At 59.3% G+C, this 13,350-nt stretch overlaps 1 protein-coding gene across 2 annotated transcripts; it reads right to left on the reverse strand.

Moving 5' to 3' along the window:
* Positions 1-552: 552 nt before the first annotated feature.
* On the reverse strand, positions 553-12,897 carry STAC2 (SH3 and cysteine rich domain 2). 2 transcript variants are annotated; one of them, XM_037809083.1, is made up of 11 exons: positions 12,454-12,897; positions 6,354-6,657; positions 5,880-5,977; positions 5,612-5,702; positions 4,510-4,622; positions 4,343-4,415; positions 4,184-4,245; positions 3,673-3,770; positions 3,262-3,313; positions 2,767-2,904; positions 553-2,231 (listed from the first exon to the last, which is right to left on the reverse strand). In XM_037809083.1, exons 1-11 carry the CDS (start codon positions 12,541-12,543, stop codon positions 2,127-2,129), a joined length of 1,224 nt encoding a protein of 407 aa, XP_037665011.1. In that variant the 5' UTR covers positions 12,544-12,897; the 3' UTR covers positions 553-2,126. The 2 variants fall into 2 exon arrangements, with proteins under 2 accessions (XP_037665011.1, XP_037665009.1); XM_037809081.1 differs by having other exon boundaries at positions 4,510-4,625.
* Between the last annotated feature and the right edge of the window lie 453 nt (positions 12,898-13,350).

Consider the following 13,350-nt stretch of genomic DNA (forward strand, 5'->3'; position numbering starts at 1 on the left):
AGTCATCTCAGGGTCCCATGTCCGCAGTTGTCCCCGCCGCCAGCGTTTCTATCTTGGGCTTGGGGGTGCTGCCGGGACGAGGCTGCGCGAGGCTGATCTGGGGTGTGCACTGGGTCCCCCCAGCACCCGGGCACAGCCGGTCTCGGAGGCACTTCTGGGCGCACAGGTGTGTGCCCGCCCCCTGCGTCACTCAGGTGCTCATCGAACCCGAAGGGACCGGCAGCCCCACCCCCCGACCTCCAGCGCCCCCTAAACCTCCTCCTCCACCCTTCCTCGGGTCCTTTCAGCGTCATTCTCCTTTCGTCCTTCCCCAGCCCCTTCTCTCAAAAACCTTCCCAGATCCTGCCTTTCTCAAGCTGCTGGGAGGCCCGGGGTGAGGCCTGGGGAGCACCGCCTGTCAGCGCCAGGCCCCCAGATCCCTCCTCTCAGAGATCAGCAAATGCTTCTACCCTCAGTCTTGTCCCTCCCAGTTTCCCCAACCGCCAACCCCAACTCCCTGCCCCTTTCCTTTCTCTCTCTGGAGCAGATACACAAGAACACATGGTCTGGGACAAGAAACATTTAATTAGGGGTCTGGGGGCTGAGCAATGCCCCAGCAGACCCATCATGCAGCCTCATGTACAGTGGGCACTGGGCCCGCCCCTGGGATATTGCTAGGGGGGACCTCATGGCAGCAAACAGGGCAGTGTGGCTTGAGCCCCCTCTGTAGGGTAGAAGGGGCAGGGGTTGTTGGATAGGGGAGTCTGTGTCCCTCCCAGTGTGTGTGTGTGTGTGTGTGTGTGTGTGTGTGTGAGAGAGAGAGAGAGAGAGAGAGAGAGAGAGAGAGAGAGAGAGAGGGAGAGACTGTGCCCAGGATGGGGGGTGGCATTGGCTGGCGTGATCAAGGGCATGAGAGGAGGCTCTGAGCTTGGGGAAGGTGGCACCAAAGTAAAGCAGCCTGCAAGGGAGGGTCCTCTGTGTGTGTCCCACCCCAGGGGTTCCTTGTGGCCAAACAGATCAGCCCACCGTCCTCCTTGGTCTCCCAGGGCTCTGTGTCCAGGATATGGAAGCAGATGCAGCTAGAAAAGGAGCTCCTGAAACAGCAGCCCTGCCCTGCAGAGCTCGGGAAGAGGGGTGAGCAGGGGCCGCTGCAGGGCAGCTCTGAGGATGGGGCCCCAGGGGCAGCCTGTGAGGCCCGGCAAGGAACAGGAAGTATCAGTCCGTTGGCCCGGGTTGAGGGGTGTTTCTCCCAGCCTCTGGGGGTGGGGTTCCGGCACAACTAGGGACACCTGGAATCCTGACAGTGAAACAGAGTGGTTTCTGACCAAGCGTAGGCCAGTTTTTTGTTTTGAGTTTGGTTTCTGTGTTCAGACTGTTCATAGGTGTCCTTTTCCAGTGGACAAGGGTAGGGTGAGGCTGCTTTTGTGCTCTGCTCTAGTCGTTCCGCTTGAGGGGACAGTCAAGGATTTGCCACCTGCTCCCTGCACCCCAGCCCTCCCCTCCTCTGCTGGCCTGGATTTCAAGGAATGGGAGAGATTCCTGCAGCACTTTCCTGAGAACTGATGGAATGACAAAGGTGGGGAGACCAGGGGGTGGGCTCAGGATGCTTCCACAGCCCCGGATCCGGATCCCCTCCCACCCCAGGGTGGAGGGCTGAGGGACCCCGGGAAGCCCCCTCCCAAGGCCCTGCTGTCAGAGGGGCATATGCAGTCACACACACACACAGACCCAAGCAGAGGCCCTCTGGGGAGAGGGCGGTGTCGGGCATGCAGATGGGTGTGGGGCAAGGGGAAGACGCTCTGGAAGAAGCAGCAGAGAAGCTCCCCAGAAATGCTCCCCCAGGGCTGGGCTCTGCGTGGCACTGGACTGGAGTACCTGGGCTCAGAGTGGACCCATCTGGAGCTTCCCTATTCCTTCCTACTTTCTCTTCCTTGCTCCCCGAGTCCCGGAGGAGGAAACCACTCAGGGCACCCCCACCCAGGAAATGAAAACTTCCTCAGTATGGATGGCTCCCAAGCCATGGCGAGTGGCACCTAGGAGAGAGGCAGCGGAGGGGGGGTGTGGACGAGGGTGTCTGCTCCCCTCCCGGGGCCAGAAGCAAGGGCCAGGCATGGGCAGGGGTGGCATCTGAGTTTTCTTGGCTCCTCTCAGATCTCGGTCAGGGCGTCGGCTGGCACCAAGCCCCGCTTCTTGCCACTGCTGACGCGGACGAAGCCTTCAGCATCCTTGCTCCTGCCCATGCCCACGCAGATCTGGGCAGGAGAGACACGGAGCTGAGGTCTGGCACTGCCTACACCCAGCCCCGAGTCTTGCTGATGGGCCCTCAGCTGGGGTGCGGGAGCAGGACCAGTGAGGGTGCAGGGCTCAGTAGCAAGGCCAGGACATCGGCTGACACTGAGCAGCCCTTCAGAGCTGACCTCTTAGATTAGCTGGTCTAATGCCCACCTCCACTCCCAGTTCCCAGAGGAGGTAACAGGGTGAGAAGGGCCTGCCCAAGGACACACGGCGAGTCAGCAGCGCCGGAATTCAAACCCAAGCCTCTGAACTCCTAATCCAGTGCTCTTCCCCGTCCCAAGCTCCCTCTAAGTAATTCGGCCGCTGTTGACCGCCAGTCCCAACTCGCCAACAGGGGGCAACAGGGAGACCCCGCAGTCCCACCACTAACCTTCTATCCCTCCTGCTGCGAAGGCAAGCATCCTCTGGGCACCGGCCCTTGTCCCCACTTGCCTCTCACCACACCCACCCTCCAGCTACTGCTGGGCCCAGGCTGGGCCACCAGGCACTCACCTGGTTCTCCTTGAGGCTCAGGTAGCCCTGTTCCTTGTTCCCGGAGAAGGGTTGGCAGCAGCGCCAAACGTTCTCCCCTGGCCTCACCCGCTGCACAAAATTGGCTGGGAAGAAGCCGACCCGGTCACCAATCTTGCCCTGTGGGTGGGGTTGGCAATAAGCACCCACGCCACTCCCCACCACTTCCCGCAGTTCCAGTTCCCACTCAGTGCCAATGTCCCCATCCTCCAGATCCCTGGCGCTCTGCATTTGAGCCCCCAGCCAGGTGGCTTCTGAGCTGGGAAAGGCCTGCGATGGGCAGAGGCGCAAGGCTGAGGCAGGGAAGGTCCTTTCAGAAAGCAAGGCCCAGGCACGGCATTGGTTCTAGGCTCAGCTATGGTCGGTGGTCGGAGGAAGGGCGGTCTTTGGGGCCTAGAGAGGATGTGGGGGCAGCGCCCATTGAGGAAGGGGATCCCTCTGCTCCCCACCCTGCAAGGCCACAGCCTGCCCAGTCACCTTCCACCAGTCTTCATTCGAGTCATCCACCAGCATGATCCGATCTCCAGGCCTGAGGGAGGAGAGCACTGGGGCGGCACATGGGGCAAGGGGGGGACCTGCCCCCCTCCCCATCCCAACAGCCCCTGGGCACCCAGCTGCCCCGCATGCCCCTCTCGGCTGGGAGAGGGTGCTTGGTGCCCTTGGAGGGCACTGTGTTCCCACAGGTACAGCAGATAACCTCCAGGACAGAGCCCTGGGCAGCAGGCAGGAGCTGTGACATCAGCACAAATCATTCCTGGCCACGGGGCAGCCAGCTCCGCTCCCGTCTGGGCTCAGCAGGATCAAGTGTGTAAGAAGTTTCCTGAAGCTTCCTCTCACACTCTGTTCTATGGTCTGGGAGGGCAGAGCCAGAGCACAAAGGGGACTTACTGCAGGGCCAGGTCATTGTGCTCCTGGGGCAGAAACTTGTAGAGTGCAACATAGGAGTACATGGGCCCCACGTCCTTCCGCAGGGGAGGTTTGGGGGGCTGTGGGAAGAGCTCTGCATCAGTGAAAGGAAGGGTGACACCCGCACTCCACTTTCCACTTGCTGTGACCATGCCTTCTTCCCTGGGGGTTATGAGTGGGACACAGCGAGTCTTGGGTCAATGACTCTCTTACCTGTGTCCTCACCCACCCCAGGGAGACTAGGCCAGGGATGGAGAGGGGAGAGACTTCTCTGACAACTGCAGCCCACCCCTGGGGGAGCAGGAGTGGGTACCATAGGCATTGGGTCAGTGATGGGGGAGGCACTGGGTCAGCAAATGATGGAGCAGTGCCACCCCCTCCTCGCTGTACCCACTCACTACGTTGCCCGCTCTGGACCAATGACCAGGAGAAGCGGCACCCCCTTCTCTTCCCCCCTGGCTTGACCCACCCTGTAGGCAACTGGGAACCTCACCTGCTGTCCAGGGCTCTTCTCCTCTGGTCCTGACCCTTCGCTGTCACCTGGGGCTGTGAATACTGGAGACGCCAGGGTGGGGCCAGGGTGTGAGGCAGCAGGGAGCGCCCCTCCTCCACTGCACCCCCTTCCTGCCCCTGAGCCCCACCTCCCACTCACCGCTGTCGCTGGGAGCCTCCTCCGAGCTGCGGATGCTGCCTTCCCCATCCTCGGTCAGCTCCTCCCGTTCACTCTGGGGACAGAGAGGGGAGGGCTCAGCCCTAGGGGCCCTTGTCCCCAATCCCCACAGGCCCACCCCCAGAGGCCTCCTCTGGTGCCCACCGTACCAGGCTCTGCGTGGGGGACTCAGAGGTGCTGCTGAAGCTGGAGCGGTTCATCAGTGCCAAGGAGGTGCCATAACGCAGGGTCTCGTAGACAGGGTCCACCTTCCCGCTGGCCCCTGCTGAGGACACCCTCCAGGCTGGCACCCCGTGGCTAGCTTTGCTCTGCCCCAAAGCCCTGGATATCCATAGGAAACCCCCGGTCCGGACCCCGCCTGTTCCATCGGATGCCCTGGATCCCAGGCCAGCACCCACCCCCCACCCCCTGCCCTCCCGGGTCTGCCCAGACCCAGTGACAGCCCTGCCCTCTTCCCACAGTACCCACTGCCGGCATCTAACTATCGCCTGGTCTTCCCACGCAAACGACTCTTGAGTCTCCATTTCTCCCCATCCCTGCTGCCACTAGCCTGGTCCAAGCTACCAAACTCTCTCCCAGCAGTTGTCACAGCCTCCCAGCTGCTCTCCCTGCTCCCACTCCAGCCCCTCCCATCCACACAGCAGCCAGAATGCTCTTGTAAAAACACAAATAGTGCCCTCAGAACAAAGTCCAGAGAATAATCCTAAAATGGACACCAAGGCCTTGCACCCAACAGTCCCTTTATACCCTCCCCTTCTCACCCCCTTGGTTTCAGCCTCTTTGTCCTTCTCTCTCTCACTCCCTGCCCCTTCCAGCCTCAAGCCTTCCTCTGCCCCCAGATCTGACTCTGCAGATGAGGCCAGCACCCTTTTTACACTCTCCATTCCCTATCCTTCTCATTCAAGGCACTTATCCTAATGGTAATTAACTGACTGTGTGAGTACCCAGTTGACACCGGTCTCTCTTACTAGACCACAAACTCTGTCTTCTTCAGAGCTGAGGTCCAGTGGGTATCTTCAGAGCTGAGGGCCTGGCACTTAGTAGGCACTCAATAAAGTGTTTGTTGGATGACAAATGAATGAATGAGCCCTACATTCGAGACAGGAGCATCCAGAGGAAGGAAATGGTGGCTGTGCCAAGTTCTGGGAGCACCAGCGTGACGCAAGTGCCCGCCACAGGAAAGCACATGCTTCTCATCACACCACGTGACAGTGGAAGCAGGGGCAATGGGGGTGGGGGGGGGACACTCACCAGTGGGTGGAGACTCTTTGCTGGTGGCACAGGCTGATGGCGACTCATGCACCAGAAGGGGGGAGCTGAAGTTGCGGCGGAAGGAGGTGGACTGTAGCAAGAGGGGGCAGAGAGAGGCCATGCAGAGGCCAAGGCCCATGAGAGCTTGGCCGTGCCAAGCCCAGGGATCACCCTACAGGAAGAACCAGCCTCGAGGGCATTCATCCTTCCACGGTGTCAGTCCTGGGAAATCCTCATAGCCATCCATCTCTGCAGGGTCCCCACTCACCGTCTTGCCTGGGCATTGCTGGTGGGAGATCTCCTCAGAGCACCAGAGATGGACACTGACTTTACATGTCTTACATCGCAGGCCCTGCTTGGAGTTTCCTAGGAAGAATTTGTTTTCGGCAAATGGGCCTTGTCAGGAGAGGATACCCTCCTGGGCAGAGAGCAAAGGAGGTGGGTTAGGGCATAGGGAGAGAGCAGGGGCTTGTGCCTCGACACCCCAGCCTTGGGGCTGAGCACCTACCCCTCGCACAGTCAGGTGTGAACTGGCATTGAAACCAGAGTCATTAGGAAACACAGAGACAGCATTATGGGGTACTCACTGACCAAGGTTGCTCATTTGTCTGCCCAGGGCAAGAGGCACAGTTAAGACCGGGGACCCGGATAGCAAGAGCCCAATAGCAGATAGTTCCATGGGCCCTCTCTCCAGCACCCACCTTAGGCCCTCGCCTTGCCCATCCCAGGGCCCAGCACCTACCCACAATGAGCTGGTGGCACAGCTCACAGGGGCTGGCTCTCTTGAAGACGTGTTCCTGGAAGCTGTGCAGCCTTACTGGTTTCAGTGGTGCCAGGGGGCGTGGGACAGGGCAGGGGGAGGGGGCCGGGGTGGGCAGGCCCCTGTCCGTGGATGCAGGTGGGGAGGGAGGAGGCAGCGGGGTTGGAGGCGTCAGCAGCACCTCGGTTGGGCACTTGAGCTCAGAGCCCGAGCGAAGGAAGAAGTTCTCCAAACTCTTGCTTCGGAGGATGGTCTTGAGCGAGAGTGAGCGTTTGAACCGCTGCAGCTGAAAGAGGAAGAAGGGCTGTGTGTGCAAGCCCAGAAGGGGCTGGCCCGTGACAGGCTTCCCTCTAGGAGCTCCTTCAGCAGGGACAGCAGGGGAGCTGAGGATCAGAGCTGAGATGAAGTACTGAGAGAGAGGCTCCAGAGTCCCAGATGATGGGTCACATTCCCAGACGCCTGCAGGAGGAGGCAGGTAATCTCCGTGAGGAAAGGCATTCTGGTTGGGCAGGTGGACAATAAGGAATGGGGGGGACTGGGGCAAACTGGACCGCCAAGCCCTCTTTGAAGGGAGCAGTTAGGCCCAGCATTGCTAGGTTTCCACTTTTTCAATAGCAATCTATACTTTTATGTGAAATTGGATAGAAACAAATTCAAGAGGCTTTATTTCCTTTTTTTGGTTGCACAAATGTTAGTATACTATCTGTCTTATGCCTTGCTTTTTTCATTTAGCAGTAAATCTTGGTAATCGTTCTGTATCAGTACATAAAGAGTTTTGTTATTCTCTTTTTCTTATGGCTACATAGTATTTCATTGCATGGCTGTACCATTTACTCAAGCGACATAAAAATAAAACTTTGGGAACCAAAGTGGTCAGGCTGGATCCTCATCCTCAGGGCATCTGGCTGATTCTGCCCTCAAAACATCTCTCCAGCCCATCCCTGATCACTCCCTGCACCTAACACCCCAAGTCTGGTCCAGGGCCATAGCCCCCTGCCCAGCACCCCTGCCTCCACCCTGACCACCCCCACTCACCCTCCATGCAGCCAAGGCCTTGCTAAAAACCTTTAATGGCTCCTGGGGGCCCAGTGCAAGCCCTTACCCCCAGGCCGGGAGACTCTTCATGCAGCTTGGCCAGATCTGCCCTCCCAACCCCATGCTCCCCACCTGCAACCCCGGCTGAAGTTTCGCAAACTTGCCTGAGCTTTGCAGCCTCTGAGCTTTTGCACATGTTTGTCCTCTTCTCTGCCTTACCTAATTCTACCCTGTTTATCCTCCAAGGTTGTTCCAATGGTCCCTCCACTGGGAAGCCATCTCTCCTGCAGGAATTCTGTTTCCTGGAACACTCACTCCCCACCCCACTCCCAATCCCCCCAGCTCCCTGTACTGACTCCCATTACAGGTTTATGTGATCATTTGCTTCTCATCTCCCAGGAGATTGTGAGTCCCTTGAGGGTAAGGACCTACTCAAATCCCCACACAGGACCTCAGCACAGACAGGCACTCAGTCAATGTTTGTTGAATAAATGATGCACATGTAGTGGGAATCCTAGAGGGAGCCCATTCCGGAGTGCCAGGTTGATTCTGCAGTGAGGCCAGAGTTGGTTTCCATCACTCGCCAGAACACATCCTATTGAGCTTGCCCAGAGCGAGGGCTAGAAACTTCTCCAACTCAGAGCCTGGCTCCCCTCTCCTTCTTGAGAGCCCCCTCTCCTCTGCCCACTCCTTTCCAGAGTAGAGAAAGAGGGTAGTGGCCTGGCTCCAGGCAGGGAGTCTTGCCTGAGGTTCCCAGCTGGCATGCCAGGCAGCTGGTATGCCATGGCTGCCAGCTTGGCAGCATGGAAGTGGTCACCTCTCTAGCCTTGGGGAGGCCAGCAGACATCAAGATGGAGGGGGGAGAGAGGGGAGGGGGTGTTTGGGCACAAGGCAGGCCCCAGTGAGCCAGCTGAGAGGCCAGAGCCTGGGGGCATCTGGCATGCAGGGTTGCCCAGCTCCTTCCAAAACCAGCTTCCTGGACAGCACTGTGAGCTTCTTTGTGCATCTGTGAGAAGCAGAGCCCCAGGTCCCAGATGCCTGAACATTGGGACAGAGGTGGAGGGACAGGGGGACAATTAATTAGAACATAAATACCAGCCCAGGTCAATTATGCAGCCATCCAGGGCCAAATGTGGCAGTGGGGACTCTGATGGACCCCGAGAGGCCTGGAGGTGGGTGGTGTGGGGATAGAGCACATGGGCTCTCTAGAAGGATGTGCTGGAGTCGGGGGCAAAACTAAAACAGCTGCCTGAAGGCAAGTCACTTGATTTCCTCTCTTTGAGCCTCAGTTTCCCCACATCCAAGAGGTAGGAGGCTGGACTACATGTTCTCTAAGCAATACAAGGCTTGGGCTCAAAAAAAAAAACAAAAACAGAAACATAATCTATGAAAGGTGGTCATTGTCAGAGCACTGGAACTGAGCTAGCACCTTACCTGCAGCATCTCATTTAATCCTGGCACTACCCTCTGAGGGGTGACTATTATTGTCCCACTTTTCAGTTGAGGAATTGAGGCACCAAAGGGCTAAACCAGTTACACATGGACCCTCAGCTAGTAGCAGAGCCAGAACTTGAACCAGTGGCTTTAGCTCCTGAACCCAAGTGACCAGGAGTGGCCTGCCACCCCAGGCCCTGTCTTGGCCCCCAGCCTTGCCACTCGGCTGTGTCAAAGGCCTCTCCACCAGATCAGCCATGGATGTTAGGGTTAGAAGGGACTTAAAGACCAGCCACCTAGAGCAGTCCCTACCTCACCACCCCACGATGTCTCGGGCTACATCTCTGCTGACTGGTTGTCTGACTCGGTTGCCTCTTATGATGGGAATTGCACACTCTCGGGAAAGTGTGGGCAGCTGCAGGTGCTGGAAAGTGCTTCCCTCTATAGAGCTGAAACCTGCCTCCCTGTGATTTTTGTCTGTCGGCCCTTGTTCCAACCTTGGCTGCAGAAAGGGCTACTTGCTCCTATGCACATCAGCCCTTCAAGCATTTGAGGACGTCAATCATGTTCCCCCACTCCCAAGGCCATGACTTCAGTAGGAATCCTCAGAAGATGAGGTTTCAGGCCTCCCCACTCTCCAGCTTGTGCACTTTCCTGGTACCGCCTGGCCTCAGTGCCAACAGCCTCCTTCTGCAGGATACCAGAGGCCTCTGGAACCAAATGTTCCCCATAACCAGTGTGGAGGGCAACCCCAACTCTGCCTGCTTCAGATGTGGGCCCCAGATCCCAATGGGTTGGAGAAGACCCCCTGAAACAACACGCCATCCGGGGTGGTCGGCAGGTGTCAAGCTGTGGCTGGAGGCCTGATGCCTGCCCACTCCAGAGTCGCCCGGCCTGGCTACCCAAACCCCACTTTGCCTCAGCCTGGCCAGGGCCTCCTGCTCCTGGGACTCCTTGTTCCCCGCCCCCTCCCCCTCCCCTGCTCCCAGCTCTCTTTTTGGTGCCTCCACTGACCTGGGACCCATTCCTAGTGGGAGAAGTCATCATGTGCCCTGTCCCTCGGATCCTTTTTCCTCCCCTCACACCAGTTGCTGGTCTGGCTTGGAGCCTGCGCCGTCAGGTCCATTCTTCTGAATTCCCTCCCAGAGGCAAGGCCTGGCCTGCCTGCTTCCTCCCCACCTCCCCACCCCCAGGCTGGTCCCTTCTTTCCTCACTTCCCGCCAGCTCCTGAAAGGGCACTAAGCAGCTGGTGGTGGGTGGTGGCGGACGTGGCGCCAGCTGACTCAGATGGCAGAGCTGGCATGGCGGGGTCTTCCCAGGGATGACTTCAAGAGGGGTGATGGGCACGATCCATGTGTCAGGCTCTGGGATAGGGACCCAGAGAGGTATATGCCAACCCTAGTAGGTCACTGAGTAGCTTGGGTGCAGGGGTGAGACCCAACCTTAGGGTGGGCAGGAGCCTGGACTCGAGCTGGCCAGAAATGCCTGGGGGACACCAAGCACTGATGAATAAGCCACCTCTGCTGTACCTGCCTCACACTGCCTCCCCTCCTCCCCCTCCTTCTGGGGACAGAAGCTTCTTTGGGCCAGGTTTAGGTGGAGGGATGGAAGGAGCTGGCAAGGGCCCTGAGTTCTGTCTCTCTCCATCTCTGCTTTGCTGAGCGTGCGCACACACACACACACACACAAACACACACCCTCCTGATCCCACTGTCCAAACTGTGTTGTCATTACCGAGATCTTTACAAGAGTGGAGGCACTATAGGGAGGGGTCAGAGGGACAGGGCTACAGTCAGTCTGTTACAGAGGGACCAGGTCAGTGTGTAATCCCCCTCTTTCCCTGACGTTTGGATTTTCGTGGCTCAAACTCAGAGGTGAAGGCACTGCAGGGATCCCGGGGCTGGGAGGGGTAGAGATCCCCAGGCCTTGACCCCCCCCACCACCACCACCACAGCCTGCGGTTTGCTGAGGCAGCACAGTGCTGTAGCCCTGCCTGACTTGGGAGAGCTCCTAAGCAGGGGGACACAGAGTGTTGACCTTGGTGTAGGAAGCTGGGAGACCCCAAGCCCCTGGGCAGCAAGCAGGAGGACTGTGTAGGTCTGCCCAGGGCCACTAGAGGGCAACCGAGAAGGTCAGGGGGCATTGGAATTTAGGCTGGGGCTCAGTGCTTGGGACCCACAAATATTCCAAGAAATATCCCTTCACCCCAGGACCTCATTCCTTTTCCTGGAGAGACTTGGTTTTCTAGGAGGAAGTTAACTGTAGTCTTGGGAGGCCAGAGCCGCATGCTCAGAAGGGGCCAGAAGACTGACCAGTGAGGATCTGGGGGCATGGACATGGAGACCAGCTGGGTACCCCTGGTTTAGGGATGGGGGGCTACCTGGTGTGCCTTGGCCCTACTCATCACCCCCCACTCCATTCTCTTGATGACCTTGACCTTGAATTAACCTCATATCCTGAGGGGTGGAGGAGGGGCACAGGGAAGAGTTATCCATGAACTAAGGATACCAGGGAGTGAGGGGATCCAAACACCCCACCCACTTCTATCCTCGCTGCGCTCCTCCCCCCACCAGGATGACGAGGAACAGGATGGGAGCCAAACACCAGGGTGAGAGGGAGTGTGGCAGTCCCTTATCTCCCCCATACCCAGAACCGCTCAGGATGCTCCCTCAGAACTTCTTGCGGGTCAGTCGGGAGAACCTACAACTCGGGGAAGGAGCAGAAACTACAACTTGGGGAAGGAGAGGAGGGACTGGGGATGAGGCGTGGAATGTGAGCGGCGGCCTCCTCCACCTTTCCCTGGGCCCGGAGCCTGGGCTCCGCCCGCCTTCGCTGGGAAATAATTGATTCACTGTGACTCCCCCAGGAATAACAATCATACATAATTAGGGTTAATTATGACATTCATTAATTACAATGACTTCTCTTTTTGCTTCTTCCTTCTCCCCGCACCGTCCCGCTCCCAGGGCGGGGGGTGATGCTGCCTAGCTTCGGGCTCCGGAGCCGCAACAACAGCCCCCCCACCCCCGCCCGCGACGGCCGGCGCTGCCGCAGCCCCCAGAGCGAACTCGGGCGCTGCGCACCCCCCGGGCCTAAGGGGATGGAAGAGGGAACGCAGGACTGCGGCGGGTCCGAGAGAGGCCCAGAGGCACTGCGAGATAAACACCTAGAGACGCCGAGAGAAACCGAGAAAAACGAGATAGAGACGCCGAGACAGGCCAAACAGGTTGGAGACACAAATTCGGAGAAACCTGCAAAGAAACACACGGACTAAGATTCGGAGACCGGGCTGCCACCGAAGGGGGTGCGCCTCGCACGCACACACGCGCGCGTACGCCCTCGATCGGCCGCCACACACCGGTACGCGCTCCCTGCGCCTTCGCTGCGCGGATTCCCTCCAACAAAGCGGAGTTACAACCACCCTGGCCGGTGGTGAAAGCGGGTCCGCTGGTCACGCGCGCACCGGCGTGTTGTGCTCGCGTGATCCGGGCTCCGTGCGGCTCCTCGTCGCTGGCCCACTCCTCTCCCCGGGGTCGGGCGCGGAGCCGTGGGGACCACGCACTGGACCCCGGGTGCACCCGGCGGGGACCAGGTCTCACGCCCCCCGAGTTACCTTGGTTTCCTGGAGGGCGGAGACGGTCCCCGGGAGGGTGTGGGTGGCCGCGTCATCCGGCTCATTCTCCTTCTCGCTCATTTCAGTCATGGTCGGGGGGAAAGGGAAAGAGAGGGGACTCGAGACCCGACGGCAGGCCCGCTGGGGACAGGCTGCGTGAGCGACGGGACTCTGAAGCCCTCCTCCGGGGATTGCCCCCCAGTGAACCCCAGTAGACACCCGCCCAGGCAAGGCAGTCCCCCACTCCCGGGCGCGGGCGGAGAAAGTTCCGGGGTTGGTCGGGGAGGGGGAGGCAATTAAACTGAGCAGCCGGAGCCTGACGACCCCGGGCGTGAGGACCGAGGGTCTGCAGAGGATGCTGCTCCCAGCGAGCGGAGGAGGGAAGTGGGGATGCGGGGATGAGCCGAGGAAGGGAGCGACGGAGCTGTCAGTGTCCGGCCGGCTCTGCCGTCCTCTGCGCCCGCCCCCCATTCCCTTTCCCCCTCCTCCTGCTCCCCCCCATCCCCCCACCCCACCCCCAATCTCTAGCCCGGCACCCGGCGGCCCCTCAGCCGAGTCCTCGCCTCCCAACTTTGATTTAGGAGGTCGCCTGGTCCCTCCCCCGCCCTCCCCGGCTCCCCAGCGCCGCTATGCAAATCAGGCTCTCCGCCATTGGCTGCCACGGGGGCCGGAGGGCGAGCTGGGCGGAGCCTGGGGGGGCTCGACATGATGGGGAGGGGCTTGGAGGGTAAAGAAGGGAGAGGGCAGTTTCACCCCGAAAAACCGGGGCGGGGGACGTGACAAGGTTAAGGGAAAACTGGGGAGATCATATTAGAATTTGCATGGGGCTGGGGGAATAGAAATAGGCTGGAACAACAGCAGGACAGCGGACAGTGAGATCCAAGTTAGGACTTCCTG

The sequence above is a fragment of the Choloepus didactylus genome, chromosome 18, assembly GCF_015220235.1.
Source record: "Choloepus didactylus isolate mChoDid1 chromosome 18, mChoDid1.pri, whole genome shotgun sequence".
Classification (NCBI taxonomy): domain Eukaryota; kingdom Metazoa; phylum Chordata; class Mammalia; order Pilosa; family Megalonychidae; genus Choloepus; species Choloepus didactylus.